Source organism: Anser brachyrhynchus, assembly GCF_964034855.1.
Source record: "Anser brachyrhynchus genome assembly, chromosome: Z".
NCBI lineage: Eukaryota > Metazoa > Chordata > Aves > Anseriformes > Anatidae > Anser > Anser brachyrhynchus.
Window position 1 is genome coordinate 59,197,054 of NC_137697.1, and position 23,156 is coordinate 59,220,209.

Consider the following 23,156-nt stretch of genomic DNA (forward strand, 5'->3'; position numbering starts at 1 on the left):
GGCTGGGTTTTGTTGGCTTTCATCCAGCGGCCGCAGTAGCGTGCTGTGAGCGTGAAGCGGGCGCACAAAATATATCGTGCACAGAGGCATGCTAACAAACAAGTTAAATAAATAAATAAATAAATAAACAAACAAGAATGATAATAATAATACTATAGGATGATATAATAAATAGTAATGCATTATTATTTATAATGCATGTATATCATTTATAATAATGAAATAACACAAAATATAAAGAAATCATATACATAAAATAAAAAAATAAAAATAAAATAAAATTATATAAAATGAAATAATACAACGTATAATGTAATGAATGAAATAATATACATAAAATAAAATGAATAAAAATGAAAAAATAATAAAATAAAATGAAATGATACAAAACAAAATGTAATGAAATAATATAAATAAAATAAAAATAAAATAGCAAAATGAAATGAGATAAAATACAATAAATAAAATTAAAAATAATAAAATGAAACGAGATGGGATGAGATAAAATAAAATAAAATAAAATAAAATAAAAATAAAATAAAATAAAATAAAATAAAATAAAATAAAATAAAATAAAATAAAATAAAATAAAATAAAATAAAATAAAATAAATACAAATAAAATAACGTAAAATAAGGTAAGATAAAGACGGAGGGGACGTGGGAAACGCCGGGAGGAGGAGGCGGAGGCGGCACCGCCCGCCCCATCCCAGCCCGGCGGCGTCCCGCGGGCGCGCCCCTCGCCCCGTCCCCGGCCGCAGGGGCTCCCGGGTCGCTCCCCGCGCCCCCCGCTCGCCCCCTACCTTTCCTCGCTCCAGCAGCTCCGCGATGTAGCCGAAGCGGCCGCCCTCGGCCGCCCCCGCCATGCCGCAGCCGCCGGGGGCGTTGCGGGAGTGCCGGCGGCCGGGCGACGGCGCCTCGGCCGGCGGGGGCGTCCGGGGGGCACGGCGGGGGAGCGGAGCCGGGCTCCCGTCGCCTGTGGGCGGCTGGTGTCGGTGTGGGGAGGTGTGCGAGGGCGTCGGCACGGGGCGTCTGCTGCTGGCATGCAGTGCAGTGCAGTGGTCGGCACGGCAGCGCCCGTGCCCGGCCGGCTGCATGACTGCGGGGGGCGTCAGGCAGGGTGGAACTTGGTCTGCATGCCCGGCCTGCGCTGCCGCCCGGGCGGGAGGGATGCGGCGTGCCCGGACTCAGCCGAGGCACAAGTACGGGTCCCGGCACCCTGCTGCTTGGGAAGGCGATCCTCGGGGCCTGCTGAGGCGTTCAGGGGGGTAGCTACCAGGACGGCCTCTGCAAAACTCCGTCCAGAATAGGTGGCCAAGGGCACCCCGTGGGGTGGCCGGCGATGGATGCTTGAGGCATGGCACGTGTTGCACCCCTGCTCCGTGATGGCCTCTGCTCTCCACAGCTGGAATCACCTGCTAATAATGATGGAAGCAGGACGGGTCACTTCAGCTGAGTTCTTCCTCCCCTGGTCCCTCGCCAGCTCTCCCCCAGACTGAGGGGTGGAAGGGGACAAGCCGCCCTTACCCTTTGGATATCGGGTGGCCCATGGGGCACATCACCCCGGTGTGGTGAACACATACTGAAGGGTGTTTTATAACGGGATAACATATCCCTTTGGAGGCTGTATTTACTAAGCTTGTTGATACAGTAGTAATGCTATACTGTATTCTCTCTGCAGGTTACTCACGGAAACAATATACCTTTCTTTCTCAAGAAACGGGACTCATGAATAGCTACCGGACTGTTCTGTTACTAGATACTGTAGAATTACATATATCAGATGACTCATTAATCAAATAGCCTGTTATTGGGATATAGACAGGCTTTCAGCATTCCCCCTCTTGCTTTTGTGCAAGTAGCAAACAGTTTATCAGAATAAACGATGGGCAGTGTCACGGTGGACAGTCAGTTGTCATCGCCCACGCAGCTGAGAAGCCTGTGATATATAATTTAACTCCAACTGAGATATTTTGCTCCTCTGATCTACTTCCAGCTCACCAAGTGGCAGTCATGTGGGGAAGATTTGATGCTGTAGTTTGGGAGGGTACAAGGACAGCCAGGGGCTGGGGACGAGGGCTGCACAGCTCCTCACCTGGCTGCACCCAGGCTCCGCACCAGCCACAGCGCCCCAGTATCGGAGAGGGTTGCACTGTGGCATCAGCATCAACCTCTGAACGATAACCAGAGCTCAGCAGCAAACATACCTTTGACCGTGCTGGTCAGTAATGACGGGCCATGCAAAAAGCTGAGGAATTTACAGCCCTTCCTGCTCAGTACAGGAGACGATGGCTCCTCACTGCTGCCTTCAGCTGGAGGCGCGTCTGCGCCTGTGCCTCGTGGCAGGGCTGTCACATTCGTGATAATCGACGCCCAGCGCTCTGCGAGGCCATGCTCTGACGTGGCATGTGTCTGTCTGGCGTCCTTCAGCCGTGAATCACACCGGTATTTTGAACTAGCTGCTCTGAACGATTCCTGCTTACAAAAGAGATGTAAATGTAGCCCAAGTCATGAAGGGCAAGGAGGATACAGGAGAAGAAGGACGAAGCTGATGGTTCTTTCATGCTCTCTTCTTGGAGAGGTTTTGTTTCAGCACTAGCTCTGTTAGCATCCTGGGCTCCGGTGGCTGTCAGTGATGGGCAAGCAGGACAAGGTCACTGCCTGCTTTTGCATTGATCTTAAATCTTTGGCAGTGGCATCCTCCCAGGTGGCTCTTTCTGGGAAGATCCCTGTACAACAGCCATCTGTGCTATCAGCCCTGCAGAAGAAGTTGTTCCAGCAGACTGCTGCAAGGCTTGTGGGGCCTAATGGATGGGTCAGTATCACTCACACAAGCTGTCCCCACAGATCTAGACTGGCCAGGGGGTTGGGACTGTTCCCTGCAGCAGATTATCAATTCCCTTGGCCATCCCAAGGGGTCCCATCTACCTCCCCTGGGACAGAGGAAAGTTTGCACCAGACTATCTCGAGCGGCTGCATGCTGACAGGGGAATGTGTGCTTGGAAGGCCAGGGACAGGTGGAGAAGCCTCATGTTTTTGCAGCTGGTGGCCCAGGGGCTTTAGCCCCACTTGGTATCTGGTTGCTGTGTTTCACACAACCTTTGCAAGGTAGGCTGTATGGCAGAAATAGCGGGGAGTGCCTCACCTGCTCCACATAAATCGCTGGTATGAATTTGCTTTTTGTGCTTTTCTTCCCTCTGTTTCCTGTCTCAGGTTGGTTCCTTTCTATGGAAACTGGACGTCTGAAAATGAATCAAAACTTCAGTAATCAGGAAATTATCAATGTCAGAACACGTCATGTTTTGTTGAAATGAAACACTAGAATGATTTAATCTCCTTTATATCACTTAGACTAGAAGTGTCTCCAAAAAAGCAAGGATTCTGGGCCCAATTATTCACCAATAGTTTTATACCAGTGGAAAATCTGGCCCTGCATTGTTATCCTGAAATGTTACATGGCACAGTACTTTACCCTGACACATTGGTATAGAAAGCAAATTGTAAAGGAAATGTATGTTTCCTGACCTGTGAATTACATTGATTCTCCTAGGACAGCAGTGACAGCTCTAGATTTTCTGGTTGATGTCCTCCATCTAAGTTTCTAATTCCTAACTGAATCTGCGCAGTGAAGCCTGACACTATTTTCTTTTTGCTCCTTCAGGATTGTAAAGTGTTTTCCCATTTCCACAGTACAGATAATACACTCAGGTATGCAACTGTGGTAGCAGTCCAGCATCATCCTCAGCAGGGGCCTTCCCCCGCTGCACACCATGTGTGAAGTTGCTGGCCATCGTGACCTAAGGAAATCTACTCAAAGGTGGGTTTGAAAGCAGCTGCAGGTGGCCATACACAAAGGGCTAATAGAAATATTTCAATACTAATGAGATACAGAGTGCTGTGCTTCTATTTTACAGTATTCATGGGGGAAATGGATCTGTGTAGGTGCACTGCCATCTTGGAGGACTCAAATGTCACCAGCAATTTCAACACCAGAGCACCAGAGATGGCAAGAAAGATGATGCTATAGGTAGTGGAAAAGTGTGCCAACATTCACTAGGACCTACCTCAGTGTTAAATTGTACATTTGGGCAAACATCTGAAATCATGAAAAAACAAAACACAAAACATGCATATCCAGAGACATATGCCTCTGGTAAGGGCTATGGCCTGCATTAATTCTCCTAACAATTTTTAGAGGCCTACATCCGAATTGAGCAATAATGAAGAGAATTTGTGTAAATAGTTTACAAATTTTATGTAAACTGCTTCCTTCCATGGGGAGTGATGTTGATGGGAACTGTCATGAAGAAGAAGAAAAATTGCCTTAAAATAGATGAGACCTTCTGATGGTTGTAAAGGTTTTGTAAGCAGGGCAAATGTGACCAAACTGTATTTCAAAGCTTGCAGTACCTGCACGCAGATCTAAAGCTCTCTCTGCAACAAAACCCATCCCCACTAGTTCCTTTTGGGACCACAGGGTTGTTTCCATTCCCACCTTCGCTGCTTTATGGATAATAAAAGGGATAACCATCTCAAGTCTTTTAGTAAGCAGTCAGGGAGCCGTCTACTTCTGCATCCATTCCCTGTTCAGCTGAGGTTCCACCAAAGCCACCCCAAGAAAACAAACTCCTGCCCCTGCTCTCTGACACTGGTGTTAATGGCTCCTGCTCTGGGTCTGGACTGAGTCTGTGATTCCTGGGAACCCCCAGATCTCTTTCCACACTGCAGCTGACTATTTACATCCTTGCTTGGGGAATGTGATTTTGCCTCCTCCACATCTCTAGTCTAGACTTCCTTAGCGATCTGATTTTTATTCCCCACCAACACAGTCTGAAACAGGGTTTTACTGAGTTTTGCATACCTCATTCTGATAGATACTGACAAACCCCAAAAGATCCCTAAACACGTAGCACTGAATATAGCACACAAACAGCAACAAGCCACACAGACACTGAGGCAGTTCTGCAGCTGCTCTGAGGCTAAGTGTGATGTTGTCCATCATTGATGGCCAGAAGAAACAGTGTCCCCCTTAGCCTGTACCTCACATTTCTTTTACTTCTGGCTGCAGGTCCTCTGGCTAAGGCAAGTTTAGTCAAATTAAAAGGTGAATTTCAAATCCACGATATTTTGGAGCCAGATGTTTTGTTCTGCTATGTTCAACAGAGGGCGGCTGCAACTTGTGTTCAGACTTTTTGTCACCACTAGGTATCTATGGGTATAAATCTGTATCAGATATGTATCTCTCTACATCTATCTATACAGATACCTAGATATAGGTACAGGTAGGTATCTACCTCTAGGCTCTAAATGGCCTTGCTCCATTTAGAGAGCTACATTCAAATAACATGAACATCTCTATCCAATAGTTTTGAGGTACAAACACACAAAATAAAGCACAGAGCTGACTGCATCCATGCTACATGAAAAATTATTTTTATGTATGATTTCACCTAGACTGTCCCATATGACTCTAACACAATATCACACACCCCTGGGAAAAAGCTTATTTAAGAAATATGGGTTAAGTATGTAGGCTACTATTAATATTTAATGTATTGAGTATGTTATTATATATTTATAAGGAATAAGCTAAAGTACATAATGATGCATACCGTGAATATATAATGCAATTGCCATTTTTTCTACAACTACAGTTAATCAAGTTTGACAATGTAAAAAGAATTTCATGTATATGTGGAGTTTTAACAAATATTGAGTAAAACATAGCAGGCTTGAGTCTACTAATTTACTGAGCCTATTGATTTACTTAAAAGAAATTGTCTAATTAAATCAGAGACATGGAAATTGGGTGAAGATACAGGAAAGATGAGCCCTACCAACCTCTGCATACGAATGCAGTGATGCATATTTCAGTAATTTTGCATGTGACACAGAGGAGACATGTCTGAAACGGTACAGGCACCAAGGAAGGCGGCAGAGCCCTGAAAGCTTTTCAGACTCAGCTGGCCTTCAGAGCATATCACATCTCCACAGAGCTTGTCCAATTTGTGTGTCCAGGGCTTGAAGGCAGCAGCTGCACTCCGACACTTAACTATGCCAGGGTTGGGTTGGAGCTAACTTTCCTTTCACGGAGTAGCGTGCCCTGTGTTCATGCAATGGTGCTGCCCTGTGCATTTACCAGTCTTTAAACCCCCCTGAAAGTGGGTTCAGTCTCACTGTGGAGTGGCTTTGCACATCTGTGCAGGCCCTGAGGCCTGCTGGACACCTCCTGCCTGTCCCTGCCTTGCACCAGGCCAGGGTTGGCGTGTCCCTCTGCTCACCCATCCCACAGGCACCTGAGGTCCTCCTGGCCAGGCCCTGCCACCCGCTTACAGCACCAACCTAGTTTGCTTGTGTATATAAAGAGATGGGCAGCGCTGAGCTAAAGGCCTAAAACACCACTGTTGGGAAGTTGTCTGAAGTCACAACAGGGCACATGGTTGCTGGTTGTATTGATGGAAAGCCAAGAGTCAGCGCTGAAGAACAGCAGCTCTCCTGCTCCCTGGTCCTGCTGTGAGGAGCACAGGGGGACGGGGGAGACCAGCTCCAGCCCCAGGTGTGAGATGGACGCCAGGGCTGGGAGTGAACTATGTGGGCCGCACGCTCTGCAGCCCCAACTCTGGGCCCAACCATGGGCAGACAGCCACTTACGTGCTACCTTACAGCTCCTAAAGGTTTGTTCCTTTGACTTGACAATTTCAGCAGTTCTCCATGGCATGTTTAAAGAGGCCTCTGTACTGCAGCAGCCTGACCGAGCGGAGCGGGTTTCCCTCTGGTTCAGCTGTAAGGCACACCTTCCACGTTGCCACACTTGCTTTGCCGTGCTGTGAATAGAGGAAAGTCAAAAGCACGTTGCTCTGCCAGGGGCAGCTCCCCCCAGAGTCCTCCCCAGACAGTGCCCAGCCCAGGATTTCAAAATGGTTAAAGACCAGAAAAACCTTTCTCCCACTAGTTAGAAATATTGCATTATTTGTTACCTTTTTACTGTTTTCATGTAGAGCTGTGACAGGCAAAATAAACTATGTTGGTAAAAAGGACATCTTTGTCTGGTTTGATTCCTGCCCCCCTTGTTTAAATTAATCAAGAATAATCTGATCCTGATCGAGGTCTTCCCTTACTGGTGTTTGCAGTGCACTGACCTCCACCAGAGTGGCTGACATCAGAGCATTTATTTCTGACAGGCAAAAAATAAAATACTTCCTTCACTGTGTTCCTGCTCGCTCCAAATCTGTCTGGCATCAAAACTCACCTCAAGGCTCAGCTTGTCTGGGGGTAGAAGCCTGCCCGTGGGTAGCTGCAGCCGGCTGGCCAGCCAGGAAGGGGACAGGAGGGGGGTCCAGCCCAGACGGGCTACCAGATCAGCAGCTGCTGCAGAATTTAATATCCTTTTATAGCAGGGAGATCGTGGGAATGCTTGCTCCTCATAGCCTGCAGAGTCTTTGGCTTAAAAAGCTGCCCTCCCTGGGGACCATATGCCACGTAACATCCCAAATGCCAGCCTGTGCGTCTGCTCGGGTTTCTGCCACAGCCAAAAGCAGCATGTTTTCCTTTGCTTTGCACGGGGACCCGTGAACCCTCCCTGTTCTGGGGCTTGGGAACCGTGACTTGGAGTCACACAAGGTGAGAAAGCCTGCAATACTGAGGGTTACAGCCAGGAGATGCAGGACCAGGGGCAACCAGGAACAGGAGGAGTAGCGTGCTAAGAGCACACACAACAAGGCATGGGACAGGCTCTGGTGCCTGCTGGGGTCACCACCTACACAGCTGGTGGTGGCAGCAGCCTTCCCACCAAAAGCTGCCGTTCTCAGCCCAGAGGGGTGTTTGCCAGAGCCAAACACCCCTCCTGGGATGGGTGCACCACTCGGGCAGAGCATAGTTAAACACATGCTGCTGCTGTTCCCTCCTGTCTGGGTCTCATAAAAACCCAAGTGAGCCCGGGGCTGCACAGTGGAAGGGGGCAGGACGTGAGGAGCTCACCTCATTAACGAGGTTTATGCCTGCTGTCACAGCCCCTACTACTACCAGCAGCGCCCAGCTGTGCAAGAGGAAGTTGGTTGAGGCTGGGGCTACGTACACTGAAAACAAAAGTCAAGGCATGGAGCCATCAGAAAAGTTTGGTAGCAGTAACAGTTTCCACGGCCTGCGTAGGAAGCTATCTATAGCAACTGGGGAGCCACAGAGGGCATTTTTTATCAACACTCTGCAGGATGTGTGCTGCCTGGCCATACACTTCAAGTTACATAGAGAGACATACACAAAAATACAGAAAAGTCCAGTGATCGTGTTGGAAAGCCTCATCCAGACACATCTCTAGCAGGATCTTGCCCTTGGCTGCACCATCAGAAGGATGTTGGGCAGCCAGCACTGCCCAGGGGCAGCTGATCTGTAATGTATGAGCACAAAGGCTGGTGTGCAAATATGCTCAGTCCTTCCAAAACTTCTGATTTTTTTTAGATTATCTTCATGCTATTTACGGAAACTGCCCCCGCTCCTATCTATATACCTTGCAGTTCAGCATTTTAAGTCTTACCAGAAAAAAATAGTGTGTTGAAGCAGCACTGAATGACTTGTTTTGGTAAAAAAATAGGCCAGGAGGGTCCTTAAGAGTCCACCAAACTGTCCTGAGGCAGGATAAGCTGTCCCCATGTCATCCTTGGCTTAGTCTAACCTGATATGAAAGGAGAGCCGCGGTGAAAACTCCACAGCTTCCCCAGGGCAGTAGGTTTACAGAGATGCCTTTCAGGGCAATGCTCCTCCAAAATAAGTCTGAAGTTGAAGAAGGCTTTTATAGAAATGTTATAATAAGCAGTAAAAAGGCTGGGCTCAAGATTAAAATGTAGTTTCATAAAGTGAGCCTGTTTTTGTAAGGCACGGTCATGATTTAAAGAAAGTTGCTAAATAAACAGCACAACACCAAATATAGCTCTGTGCTTAGGAAAACCTTCAAATTACCCAAAGGCAGCATGCAATTTCAGCAGCATTCCAGCATATTTAACTTTCCAGGCAGCATAAGCACCACTCCTTTCCCACAAACACAGAGGTGATGAACAGTGAAAAGCTGTGTCTTGACTTCTGTTCTGTCATTTTCCTGCCAAGTCGTCACTTTTGCTGATTCCCCATGAAATGGTCACAGGGGTAAGGCAGAGCCTGTGTAACACGTGCTGTATCAAAGGGGATAAGCGAAGAGGTTCGGATGGAAACTCTGCAATGGCTCTTGCAGAATTAGCTTCATGAAGGCCTCCAGGCTATCTCACAAGGGTATTTGAACTCTGTCACTGCTAGCTCACAAAGTGATTGGTTTAACAGGACACAGGGCAGCCTCCTGGTCCTTGATAAGCAGAGACCGATTATCATCACTGCTACGAGTTAACACAGAAACCACCTTCGCATGAATACATGGCTGTCAAAACACAAGCTTCTCTATATAGACACATCTCCTTCCTTTCACTTGTGAACTTAACATAAGCAGCCTAATCTGGCAAGTTGAGCGCTCTGTCCTCACCACAAACCTTTCCCCTCCCAGGCACATTTTGAAATTCTCAGATTGCTGCTGCAGATTGTTCTCATATAGATTTTCTCTTCCTTGACGAATTTCTCACTTTTGTTGAGGCAGAGCTTTTTCCTTCCTTGGGATCCTGCTCATTCTACAGCGATAGTAACTATTTTTGTCCAGTCCTATTTGTAAGTACAGGGTGTGTACCTAAATAAGTACATTTTAAAGGGTGGTCACACACTTCAGTTGTCAAAGAAGGCATTTTGCCAGTACTTCAGAAACCAAGTGGTGGTGTGGGATTTTTGCTGCCCTTGGTGGTGCAACTTGAAAGCCTCTGGACATTTTCACATTCAGTGCCCAGAGAAGGTGCTGTGTGGGCAGTTCTTCACTCAGAACATGTGACTGGTTTGCAAAAACCCACCAGCATGAGACAAAGCTCACCAGAAATCAGTTTTTCCTGTTTCACAAAGCAACAGGTCATTGATTTTTATTAAATTCAGAAACTAATTGGACAGAGACAAATAAGACAAACTTTAGAACAGTGTGTTGAAAGTGTAATTCTATAGTGTACTGCTGTCACTCGGTAGAGTGATTTAGTAGGCTTTTAGTATAGAGATAGTGACACTTGTTCTGTTTCACCCTGTGGTTGCTGAAAGTGAGAGGAACTGCTTAAATGGTGACTACTTGCAATAGCAAACCAAGAACTTTTCAGTATTTAATGCCAACCGAAACGGACCAATATTCTCATTCAACAGATGAATTTCAGAGACATTTTGTGTTTTAGATGGTCCAGTAGGATCTGCTTACCTGGGGGGGGTCTCTCTCTTTTTCATGTCCCGACAACATATCTTCTACCTCATCAGTGGCACCAGTATCAGTTACCAATATCAGAGTTCTTCTTGAGCTGTCCACAATAGCTCTTACTTTGGAAATCCTTGTTCCTTCACCCTCTACCACAAGGTAACCCCTAACAGAATGGCTAAGGACTCACTACAAAGCTGAAATATATTTTTCTGGGAACACTACTGTTTCAAAGGGATATTTCATTTTTGATACTGGCTTCCACTGAGAGCAGAGTATTTAATTTAACTTCTTCAGCTCCTCTTAGGTTGTCTTTTACTTTGCTATGGGGCACTGAACATGGAGCAAGGAAGCCTGTTATTACATTTCACATAGATACTTCAGATGTTCCTCCAATGTCCAATTTACTTGTTAGTCATTTTTTTTTTCATAGCACGTAATTGTTCCATTTAGAACCAAATTTCCTCTACATGAAAAGCCCTCAAATAAATATGTACAGACTTAGAAACAGTTCTCCAAAGTGGTTCTATCATGTCTGCCAGCAGCTATGTACAAGAGATTAAAGTTGCTGTGAAAGCCTTAATGATGATGTTTAAAACCTCAGTCCTCAGATCCTATTGAAAGGATGCATTTAACTTCCCTCGTTCAACAAGCTACTTCAAAGCTGTTCTTCTAGAACAGGAGTTGAAGACATTGTGAGCAGTCAGAGATAGGGGCATCCAGCTGACACATATTTGTCAGCTGAGCCAACATCACCAAGCTTTGAGTGCTGATGAGGATTACGTAAGGCATTAATTTTATAAATACAGTCTTGACAGGCAGGCAGAATAAAGGAGTTGTACCACACCATTGCTAGAACATCAAAAGGTTGTGGCAATGTAGCTGTTCCACATAATTAATGCAAGCCCTTATAGCCAAGACATTTTATACCCTCAAGGACATGTTAAAGTCACTGAAGTAACTGATTTCTTATTTAGGTTCAGCCTCAGCAATGTAAAGCTGTTGTTAATGCAAAATTGGTACAGGTGGGAAGTAATCTGACGGATAGCTTTTGTAGCTATACTTTTACTTTACATTTCACATGTAAGTTTAGATGCATTTGAACTTCAGCTTTTAAAGGGATTTTAAGTTATGGGCTCATTACCTATGAAATTTTTGTCTATCAACTTATCATTCATTATTTTCTAGTCAGAAGACATGATAACTGCAAAAATGTGAAAGGCAATGCAGTCTAGTGTTAACCACACAAGTCAGTCAGAATCAAAACAGCCACTCCACAGGCACACTCAATGGCCATCACCTGCTTGTTTGATGTTGAGTGCGATGTTAAGAATGGTAAATCATGCACGCAGAGTTGGTTATTAACACATTTTTGTCAACTTAAAAAAGTTTAAAGATTCCAAAACAATCAAAAAATTCTGATTATGCCATAAAGGTGTAAGCAGTTTGCTGGGTTCAGAAAAAACTGTGGGAGTTAGTGGGAAACAAATATGCCTTCTGCAGTTTTTAGGAAAGAGAAACTCTGCTGTCAACATTCAGTCTGAAAAGGATGCTGTTATTTAGCTGGGGGAAAAAAAAAAGCTGTAGAAGAACTGGGGCCCAAGGGGAAATGCAAAACACATATCAACAAGCCATAGAAGCTTACAGATATAAAAAAAAAAACCACCACCACCACCAAAAAAACAAAAACACCCCCACACAAGAATTAGCTCCTTTTGGCCCATAAAACATGGTTAAATTACTTGCACTGAGAAATCAACTAGTTTTTCCACAGAATATGATTTTTCACTGTTGTGTCAAGACTTCTGCTTCTCTACCCTGATACCCTTTAGAGTTGAGAACACGGTAACAGGTAGTGAAACTCAGGAGCCACAGCTCAAGATTTTGCAAGCATGGATTTGCTCCAAGATAATCAAATGCAGCATTCCTCACGCAGCCAGAAAGTATCAATACTGGGTCTGTTTGCCAGCAGAGACTTACTTAGAGCAGCTTAGTTTGAGCATAGTGCCATATATCAAAACACCACACTCTCATTAATATCCCATGAAGATAGTATTTCAGATAAAAATACTTTGGCTAACAATCCACCGCATATGTACAGAAGGTACCCAGGAGAACCATGAAATTCATTTAGTGATGCCACACAACTTTAAAAGTCCAGTATATTGAATAAAATAATTTTATTTGTATTTACTTGATTTTATTTTTTTAACAAAGTTTATGGAATCTGAAAGTAGACGATAAAAGGTAACTTTTAACTGAGATTTAATATGGGAATATTCTCTACCCAAAAATATGTCAGACATCAAGATCATAAAGAACTCCAAGGTTCTGTGCTATACTGTATGATATGTAAACAGATTTTGAAAATACTTCCCCATTATATATTTTGACACAGTATGCACAAATTTAAAAAAATAAAATAAAAATGAAGTTTAATTGCCTCAAGGGATTTCTTAGACATAAAGCCATTTGAAGAGCCATTTACAGTCTGTGGTGACAAGCTTCTACATAATCAAAATATCCCCTTTTTTTCAAAATGCAGAATAATCTGCTGAAGACAATCCCCTATCAAAGTGATGCCAGCAACACAGATCTGATTGCATGACTCCAGCACTTAAAAAGCACGTTGGTTATACATGGCTTTTAACCTTGGGCTACAATTATGCTACCAGAACTAAATTCAAGTCTAAATCAGTCATGTAGGGATGTGTGTGTCGTCTGAACACTGTTTAGAGTCCTTGTTTTCCAGATCTGGTGAAGATGGTGAAGGCGCTCTGAGGTTCTTGTGCTTACATTCAGGGCAGGATGAACTTTGCAGATACCAGATTCTCCGATTAACGACAAGCCACAGATCCCAAAGTAGGCATGTAAAGCATCTGAAAGGAGGACAGAATATGAAAAACAGAATTGTGTGTCTTTTAAGTTGTAGCAGTCAAGTATTCCTGGGTTTCAGCACCCCTGAATAATCACAGCCAACGAAAACACACAGCTGTTAACATTTTAAATTTGAGATTTTCTACAAGAAAACAATTTCTGCTCAAACCTGCCAGCGTGAACTGATGGTCTACAATCTCTAAGACTAGAATCACTTTTATTTTATAACAATTCTTGCCCACTAGTCAACTTCCTAGTGCTCAGGCCAAACAGCAAAGAATTTCAGGAGCTGGAAATAATTTCCTTCAAATAGCAAATGTTTTTTCCCCAAATATGAAGGAATTTTTTGGCTATGTGTTGGACTGATAACTAAAGAAATATTAATAGCTGACAGACAGCAAGACTTAGAAGTATAGACTTCCCTATCTTCCCTGCTTCCTGAGCAAATACCCTAAGAACAGGAATTCATTAAGTGGCTTGATCAGCTGTAACAGATGACTACCAGCTCTTATTTCCCTGCCCCACTCTGCTCCTGATGCCTACCTTATACGGGGACTAAAGCTTGCTGAACACCCTCCACGACATACACCAACTCAGGAAACATATAAGCAATTGTAAATGGACAGTTTTCTGACATGTTAGTGAATGAAACTGTTTTGCAGACAGAACATGGGTCCCACACGGAGCAGATCTCCACGCTGCAGCCCCCCCGTGGACAAGCCCCTGGTGGAGCAGGGGGATGTGGCCTGGAGGATGCTGCCACCCATGGAGAGCCCCCGCAGGAGCAGGCCCCGGGCCGGAGCTGCAGCCCGTGGAGAGGAGCCCACGCAGGAGCAGGGGGTCTGGGGGGAGCTGCCGCCCACCCGGGGGGGACCCGTGCTGGAGCAGTTTGCTCCTGGGGGATGGATGGACCCCGTGGTACGGAGCCATGTGGGAGCTGTTGCGGGCAGCCCCGGCAGGCTCAGTTCAGGAAGGACAGCATCCCGTGGGAGGGACCCCACCTGGAGCAGCGAAGAGAGTGACCGTGAAGGAGCGGCGGAGATGAAGCATCAGGGACTGACTGCAGCTCGTGTTCCCCTGAGCTGCTCGGGGGAAGGAGATGGGAGAGGGTGGAAGGCGGGGGGGGGGGGAGGAGGGGTGCGTTTTTAGTTTCTTTCCCTTTTTTCCCACTTCTCTAGCTTGTTAGTTATAGGTAATAAATGTTATTAATCTGCCCATGCTGAGTCTGTTTTGCCTGTGATGATAATTGTTGAGTGATCTCCCTGTCCTAATCTCAACCCCTGAGCCCTTTGTGTCATATTTTCTTCCCCTTTCCCTTTGTGGAGGGGTAGTGAGAGAGCAGTTGTGGTGGAGCTTGGCTGACCAGCTGAGTAAAACCACCAGTTAGGCAAGGCGAACTCAGCTTCAGGAAGTACTAAATGCACTAAAAATCATATACAAACCTAATTACCTGTACATGGTGAGTTTAACTATGAAGTTCAACTGTTCTGCAAATCCATACCAACTTAATACTTACGTTCTAGAAAAAACACATTTATGGGGTCTATGTACTACTCTGCTTCAAGCTATAAAAGACCAAATCTTTTCAGTGTTGAAATACGTTAGTCCAAATGTTTTGTTTCATGAGCAATTCACAAGCATAGAAAACAACAAAGTGTATGTACTATGAGAGCAAAATCTCACTTTAGTGTTTTACATTTAGTAATTGCACGCATTCATTTTCATCTTTTTGCTTTCTTTTTTATTCATGTTAAATCTTTTCATCCTTCTCTTGCAACACGTGTAATTCACCCATGCTTCCAATTCTCTTCTACTGCATATCACTTACAGATAACAAATGAGATGTGTAACAGTTGCTGCATGACTTCCTGGGGCACACAGCAGTGCAACTAGCAACTTAAAAGAAAAGTTTATTAAATCTAGTAGTGATTTATGCTCAAGTTAAAAAAAAAATATGTTTATGTATATGTTCTAACAAAATGTTGCAGTATAACCTGGGTAGGCAGCTAAGCACCACACAGGTTCTCCCTCTCTTTCCCTCTTCCACCTCCAGCAGAATGGGGGAAGAGGAAAAGAAGATCAAAAGTGAGAAAACTCCCTGGCTGATATAAAGATTTCAACTGGTAATGCAAAGGTGCATGTGCCTGTAAAGCAAAACAAGGCACTCATTTAGTACTTCCCATCAGCAGGCAGGTGTTCAGCCACTTCCAGGAAAGCAGGGCTCATCATACATAAGGGTTGCTTGTGAAGACAAACACCTTAAATGCCATAGTCTTCCCTTCCTCATTCCCCCAGCTTTTATTGCTATGATGCCATATGGTAAGGGATAGTGTGAGAAACAGAGAAGACCTTGCTGCTGCTGTGTAAACGCTGTCTGGCAATATCTAAAACACTGATGTCTTATCAGGACTGTTTTGGTCACAAATCCAAAGCACAGCATCATATGGGCTACTGCTAAGAAAATTATCACAGCCACCAGACCCAGTACAAAAAAGGAAAAGTTCTGTAGAACTGTAGGACTTAGGGGTTTAAAGTTTGTTACAGGTGGCATTAACCTCAGATAGCAAATCTAATTACTAAGAATGAAACTTTGAAAAAAGAAAATGCCGCTTTCATCTGCCTCACATGGACATGTTCAAATAAGTTTATCAGACAGTTGTAAATAAAGAACTGAACAAATACAGTACGTATTCAATTCTGTTTTGAAGTATGAATCTCTCTAGAAAGCCAGTGTTCACATCCCCTTTATACAACAGTAATAATACTACTACAGTGATATCCAGAAGATTCATTAGATAAAACCTTTCTTTGGCATATTCTTATTTTGCAAACTTTCCCTGGAATGTTCTATCACATCTGAGTTTTGTAACAAAAACAAATTGAGGCCACTATTATCAAGTATTTAAAAACTCTAAATACTTCAAGGTGAGTGAATTATTTCATATTGACCCTCAACAGATCTATTAACTCGTTTGCAAGATAACTCATACCATTCTCATCACCTTCTCATTTTGCATTTACATTAAGTCAACATGAGTGTGTACGCTTAACCACCAGCAGGCTTTTGACAACAACAGAGCTGCACGGATGCTTCACGTTAGCAAAGTGTGGAATCTTAATTGTGGGAGACATATGACATTCAAAAAGACAGCTTCCCTTCCAGTTTCTAGACTGAACTTGTAGGAAAGTTAAGTGTGCATATATGACACTGAAATTGCAGATCCATAGAAAAAAATTTTGCAATGCTGCATTTATAGTCATTCTTCAGATTGAAGATGTGCTGAGCTTTTTATTCTTTCCTTCAAAACTTGAACACAGACTTACAGTCACTAGTTGCCTGAGGAAAGAATCCTGTAATAAACCCACCTATCACAAAAGTGCAAATCTTCCCCTACCCCTGAAAAATTCCTAGAGCACTTAAATTCAGTAGTACCAAACATAACACCAAAAAAAAATCCTAGAATATAGACATAAGATGTGCTGTATGAATTGTCAGAGCAAGCTAGAAAAAAATCTGGAATACCAGCAAAGTTTCTGTATGTTCATAGAACAACCTAGTAAATCAGTACTTTACTTTAACCCTCCTGTTCCACTTCTGTGGCCAGCCGGGACATGCAAGTTCAAAAAGCAGCTTACTCTCATGAGAAAATGTAAGAGATAGCACAAGCTTGTTATATAGGAAACAGCAGTGTTCAGGCAGGAACATCACACAAATCAAAGCAAAATAACTTTATAAGAAGTCTTGCCTTTTTCAAAAATCTCAGTCACAGCTATGTTAAAAGCTAGGTTAAAGAACTTTGCACATGACTGGCATTTTAAGCAGGTATTTTCTTCCTAGCCTGCGAAGTAAATGATTCATCAAGACAAACAGAAATATTTTCGCCAAGTGATACTGACTGGTCTACCTACTGTAGGAAAAATATAGCTAGTCCTCAGGAAACCTAAGCAGGTTTTCAGGGAAACAGGGGGAACATATCCATCACATACATTGCTTTCAGTCTTGGTCTACCTCAACAAATTCTCAACTGTTGCTCGAAAAGAAGTGATGAAAGGATGAAATATCTGCACAGATTCAAAACTGTCTCGTCCTTTACATTTTTCTCTTGTTTACTGATTTTACAGATTGTTTATCTTACCTGTACAAAACACCACTGAGCAACATTACTGGCCCAACTTTTACAACTTTGCAATACCTTTGCTGAATTCTAGCATCTTGTGAAATTATTTCAAATGGAAAGATTTTAGCATCTTTTCAAGCTTTTTGTTACTTCAAATTATACATTTGCAAGATGATAACAATAATTGACTTTCAGATATACTAGTTCTTTCTGTAACTATAATCTGTAAATCATATCTATCTATGCTTCGAGTTGATTAAATACATCAATGACTTCTGCATGAGCTTAGAGGATTCCCTTATTAAGAAAGCAAATGGTCTGAAGTATTTTAATCGGAACATTTATGAAGATATCCACTGTACAACGCGTTCCTTAATTGGAACAGTTAAACACATTCAGAAAGGCTTGTCGAGCTCTAAACAGATAGTGATACTCTTTCAGTGATGGTCTAAACAACAATAGCTCACTTGCTCCATGGATCAAAAAGAAAAAAATACACCCCCTGACTTCCTTTTAAATCATGAAAATTTCACTATATATTTTTTTAATTTACTTTTTGAAAGAGACTGGGGAAAAAACTTCCCTTACACCTCTCAAACATCTGACTGCTGGAAACATACTTCTAGCTTTTAACACACTTGCATGATTTTAAAAAGTAAATATACCTGGATGGCTATCTGGCCACTTGGCAAATCCACCAACAAGGCGATCTTGAGTTGACAGAATGTAATTTCGGTTTTTCTCAAAATTTGTGTATTGGAATATGTTCAAGAGCTGAAAAGAAGAAGGTAGACTGTTACAGTAATATACTAAACCCTAGTGTATTTTTAATACTAAAATACAGTGCCTATCTATGTAGATAAGCAGTGCAATAGAGCACTAAGCTGGTAAACCTCCAAATCCTGCATTCTTGCAAGATAAAAAACCTTTACTGTTATCTGTGCATATTTACATACTGATGCCAAAGATGTAACTCTTCCATGCAAAGAAATGGTATGATGTTTAAGGAAACCAAAACAAATCAGTAACTATCCTGTGGCTGTTTTATACGCTACCTTCAATGTGGCGCCCACCCAAAAGGAATAGCAAGTGTCTACAGGTTTGTTAGGTCGTCCATGGTAGCCATTCTGTTGTCTCATTATACACCACCTTCTTATTCTGTTCAGTTCTTTTTCTGAAAAAACTTCTTCCAATTTACCCATCAAACACAGGGATGCAATACCACAAAATGTAGAGCCACCTGTGAAGAAACGGTTGTTAATGAGCACATTTTCAGGGAAGCCTTTGGGACATCAGTCAGAACTTCAATTAGAGTAGTGACAATTTCATCAATAGATTTCTACAAGTTTGAAAGCATCTTTTACATCTAAAATCCAAACAAATAAAAATACTTCAGTACATATATCAAGGAAACAAACAAACGAATAAACAATTCTAGCACAAATAAACCTGAATTCATTTTACTCAAGTTAGAGGGCCTCTCAGTGCTGCGTAATTTACATTACACAGCAGCCTGGGAATGAGTAAATGCAGCAGAAAACATTTGTTCATATTAAACTTACACAAGAAAGCTATTGAGAAGCTAGCAATTGAACTGAAACAGAGATGCCAAATGCAGTTTCAGATACAATGCCCAAGAGAAGAAAACCAGAAGTGTCTGATGATCAGAAAGCCCCAAAAGTATTAGGAAAAAATTAAGGCATGGCTAATATGATGGAAAGACTGCTGGATTCTCATGGTTGTCACCAACACAAATTATGTTTCTATGAAATTTTTTGTTGTCAAGGAATCTATAAGCAATTAGAAGAGAAATTCACGTTGTTTGTGTATCATTGCCATCACTTTTTAAAACCCATTAAAACTCATTCTGAGCCTATTATCTGCAATGATAAAGTTACAGCCTGGGAAAGAAGGTAGGAGAGATGTTGATATATGACTTAGGGCTCAAAGTTCTTTATACTGCTCAGGTGCTAGAAGACCACACACAACTATAAGGTTATCTTCTTTCTGATGCTGAAATGCAGGAAGGGTAACTGAAGTAATGCTATGTGTTATCAGGGTTCTACAGTAATTTAGTTAAGTATGTAGGGGTATAGTTTAAGTTTTTCAACGTTTTCCTTCCTGCAGGAAGAATTTCGACTCCAAGAATAAAACTAACAAAAATCTGAGAGATTTAGTATCAGTTTCATAAAAGTAAGAACTTTCTCTGTCAGGAACAGACCAACTACTTCATAGCATAGAAAAATACTTTGCTTAAAAATATCAGTCTCTTGGGAATTCCTATCTTTGAAGCTACCACCTGTTTATAAAAATATGTCTTCAAGATTTGAGCCCCCAACGGGTGGTGCAATCTGTCAGAGGAAATACTTCCAGGTTTAACTAAAAGGTGCTGAAACTGGGGATTATCAGGGGCATTGCATAAAATCTCATGCAGATAAATCCACAGAGTAGCAATGGTACACAATGAAAAGGTTTGCTCTGTCAGCAAGACACGATAACTACAGCCAACACCTTTCAACCAAACATTCATGAGGTAAAAATATTGGAGTTGGTATATCAAGTATCCATCTGGTCTGATATTAAGCAGGAACTAAGGGAAAAGGAAGATAATATTGTGAGGCATGTTTTAGATTTGCTCCTCCTCATCCCACTTCCTTAAAATTAGAGAAAGAAGGAAAGGCTTGACATACCCTGAACTTCTTACAGCATTTCACCATTCCAGTCTTAAAAATAGTTGTAGAATATTTTAACATTCTTACCATGAGATTCCAGTCCAGCTCCTTGTGCCAGGCCATTATCATAAGACTGAAGAAAAAAAATGCACAAACCAGTTACTTCAGAGCCAAATCACTTTTACAGACATTGCAATTTCTCAGTTTACCAGCAAAATTATCAGACTATAATGACCATTTAAAAATAGTTAAATTCTGAACCTATGCCTCAAGAAAATTCTTGGCACAAAATTGTTAACTGATCAGCTCTGTTTCAGTACAATAAAAACAGCTTTTATGACTTTTTAGTTCATTTTAGTTAAATGTCTGGAAATAGCTAAACATTTCTTTGCCCAAAAGGGAAAGCATATGATGCAGATATCCATTTTCCTTTCTTATAATGAAAAAGTTTCATTTTTTCTTTAATGGTTATGTAATTCCAAACAAAATTAAACACATAAATGAAATCTGTCTCAAAACCTCATTAATATACTGAAAGACAAAATACAGGTTGATATTGTATCTACAGCACTGAAGTACAAGAAATATTTTAGTTAGGAGCAAGACCATCAGGCTTTAAATAAACTGAAGCCTGAAGTGAGGGGAGACCAGAAGCAACAATATAATAAGGCACGCTATTTTACCAAACTTAATCTGTCCTGTAAAATACGACTGTTAAAAAATAATTCACAATGCTCTAAAATTACTTTGTTAAGTGAAAGAAGATTTAGGAGCTTCACTCTGACAAACAAAGCAGCAGAAGTATTATAGTACAGATTTGTTATGAGCAAGAATCTAAGAATGGGTAATATTGTAAATGTAGGAATAACAATCTCTCTTGACTACAAATTCACTAAAGCATTCTGCATGATAAAGAACAAAAGAACAGAGTAAGTTATTCATAAAATGGAACATGCTTATTTTACAAGTGTTCACAGAATACTTAATAACCAATACATTATCACTGGACAAATACCAAACTGTTTAGTTGGAAGAAAAATAATTCAACCTTTTATGTTTAACTTTCAAAGTTAAATTACACAGATCCTGTTCCTTCCGTATCAGCAGTTCAATTAATGATTGGTTCATGTTCTGATTAGATAGAGAACATTTTTTTTTCCCTGACTATGAATTTCTCATGTTTTCTTCAAAACATTTAATAGTGGCTAGAAGATACAGGTAATCTTGAAAGACCACCAATGACTCCCATAGTCCTAACCAAACAATGGCTACAGCAGCTGTCACGTCCTTAGGTATTACCTAAGAATTATATTACTTTGTAGGTCTGTTTTTAAGGCTCACGTTGGGGAGAAAACAAAAAGGAAACAAAAATAGATGTGGAAGCAACACACAAAATCTGTATTTCTCAGTTTTTGAGTTGTTGCTGCAAGTTGAAGCAACTAGAAGCAACACACAAACTTCAAACTGCAGCTTGAACTTCCAAAGTACAAACCGATTTTAAGTAATGACCGTCAACATCTGAATGTTAAAACACAGCGCAAATTTACTTTAAACTCTGCAGTACCTTTTGCAAAGGCAATCCGAATGTGCTACCTCACTCCGTGGGCCCATTAATTGCTAAGCAAAGGCAAACTGATTAGCAAAGCTAAACTGAGTAAGCTAATTAACTCTACAAACAGTAATTGTAAAAGGAGGTGGTTTACTTCATGTATGACAAAGTAATTAGCTCTGCAGAAAAGCTGTTAAGTGTGCATCCCAGACAGCTGTTGGGATGCACACTTGTTGGGCTGTAAAATTAGCTGGAAATTTTAATAGATAATAGTGGACCTTCGGCTGATTGGTGCCAATGTATTTACAGGTAGCAGCTTCTCTTTGGGGACTTGTGTGCGTTAAAGAACTAGAGAAATATTTTTAGTTCTTTGTCCTTTTGAACAGGCCTAGGAAAACATATGCAAAAAAACCTGAGGTTTCTGCTACATGAACACTACGTAATAAAATACTATCCTCAGGAAATGTGTAAATCCAGTTAGTACAATCTTTACTTCACACTCTAAACCTTCACTCCAAAAGTTTCACAACCAGCTATTATATCACAATTGATCAGCAGACTTATATACCTGCATTTGCAGAGGACTCTACTGTACCAGGAAAAACAGATGCTACACTTAAATTCTTGCAATATCTCTACTTAAGGCCAAATTTGAGGTAAACCAAGAAATGTTGAAAACTGCAGCATTTAAGAGTGCGTGTTTGCTGAAGTCATTCAAAATTTCAGCATCTGAATGCCTGCTCTTTTTTAATTAGTGATACATCTGACCTTTGAATTTTGTAAGCCAAAATCGACTCACTGATAAAAACTGTGAGATTAGAACCTGACAATTCTGATGACAATAAAACTGAATTTTTTTTTTCTGATCAGTACTGTATAAGCACTTTTTAGTCAATTGATGATAATCTTCTGTATGAAGATGCAATTCTTTTTAACGCTTACTTGCCAGAGTAAAGCAACACCATCATTTCACGCTCCAGTCTGCTGCTCTACTTGATGCACCTATCTACATAAATTCCCTGTCCTTCAGCTGTATTATGTATGTCAGAATTCTGATACCACACCACTAAAGAGGAATCCAGACGGTTTTTTTACAGATTACTGTCTAAGCAGTCATGTTACTCTCCATCCAAATTAGCTGTAATTCACTTACATGCAAATTTGAATAACTGAAAAAAGTTTGTGAACTACATTTGCTTCATCTACTTGCCAATGACATAGGATAGTCAAACAAAACCACACCTTTAGCAGCTTACTGCCAAGCAATGCACTCTCGTTTGTTTTTATTATTAATAGATGCATCAAGACAAGGTAACATGGTAGGAAAAGAGGAACAAGTATTTTCAAGAAGGTCTACAGTAATATTTAGTTACGTAAAGAATAATAAATCTATCTGTTAAATACATTGTGAAACTTGGTTCATATGATTGAATTGAATTTGAGCACATCTCAAGGCAGGTCATGGAAAGAGATGAATGAGAGGAAGGAGGAATAACCACTGTAAAATGATTTTCACGAAGGGCTCCCTCTCCATACACCTGAGAGTTCTTTGGACACATTTTCAGCTCTGCCATGTGACTAAGCATGAAGCCAAGATTCTGCTTATTGACGTAGAAGAGCCTTGTCACCCAGTTAGTGCACTGAAAT

At 41.8% G+C, this 23,156-nt stretch overlaps 2 protein-coding genes across 3 annotated transcripts in view; both read right to left on the minus strand.

The window, feature by feature from the left end:
• Positions 1-3,749, minus strand: part of TRIM36 (tripartite motif containing 36) — a 34,058-nt gene extending 30,309 nt beyond the window's left edge. The window contains exons 1-2 of one of the 2 annotated variants that reach the window (XM_080573954.1): positions 3,145-3,749; positions 803-2,474 (exon numbers count right to left, since the gene is read on the minus strand). In XM_080573954.1, the coding sequence (XP_080430080.1) occupies positions 803-1,096 (294 nt within the window). In that variant the 5' untranslated portion in view covers positions 1,097-2,474; positions 3,145-3,749. Of the gene's footprint in view, positions 1-802; positions 2,937-3,144 lie in introns of those variants that run through there. The other variant, XM_080573955.1, reaches the window with a different exon arrangement.
• Positions 3,750-12,458: 8,709 nt separating this feature from the next.
• Positions 12,459-23,156, minus strand: part of PGGT1B (protein geranylgeranyltransferase type I subunit beta) — a 37,451-nt gene continuing 26,753 nt past the window's right edge. Inside the window, 5 exon segments of the mRNA XM_080573969.1 lie at positions 12,459-13,038; positions 13,041-13,172; positions 17,954-18,062; positions 18,344-18,528; positions 20,048-20,093. Coding sequence (XP_080430095.1) covers positions 12,992-13,038; positions 13,041-13,172; positions 17,954-18,062; positions 18,344-18,528; positions 20,048-20,093 — 519 coding nt within the window. The 3' untranslated portion in view covers positions 12,459-12,991.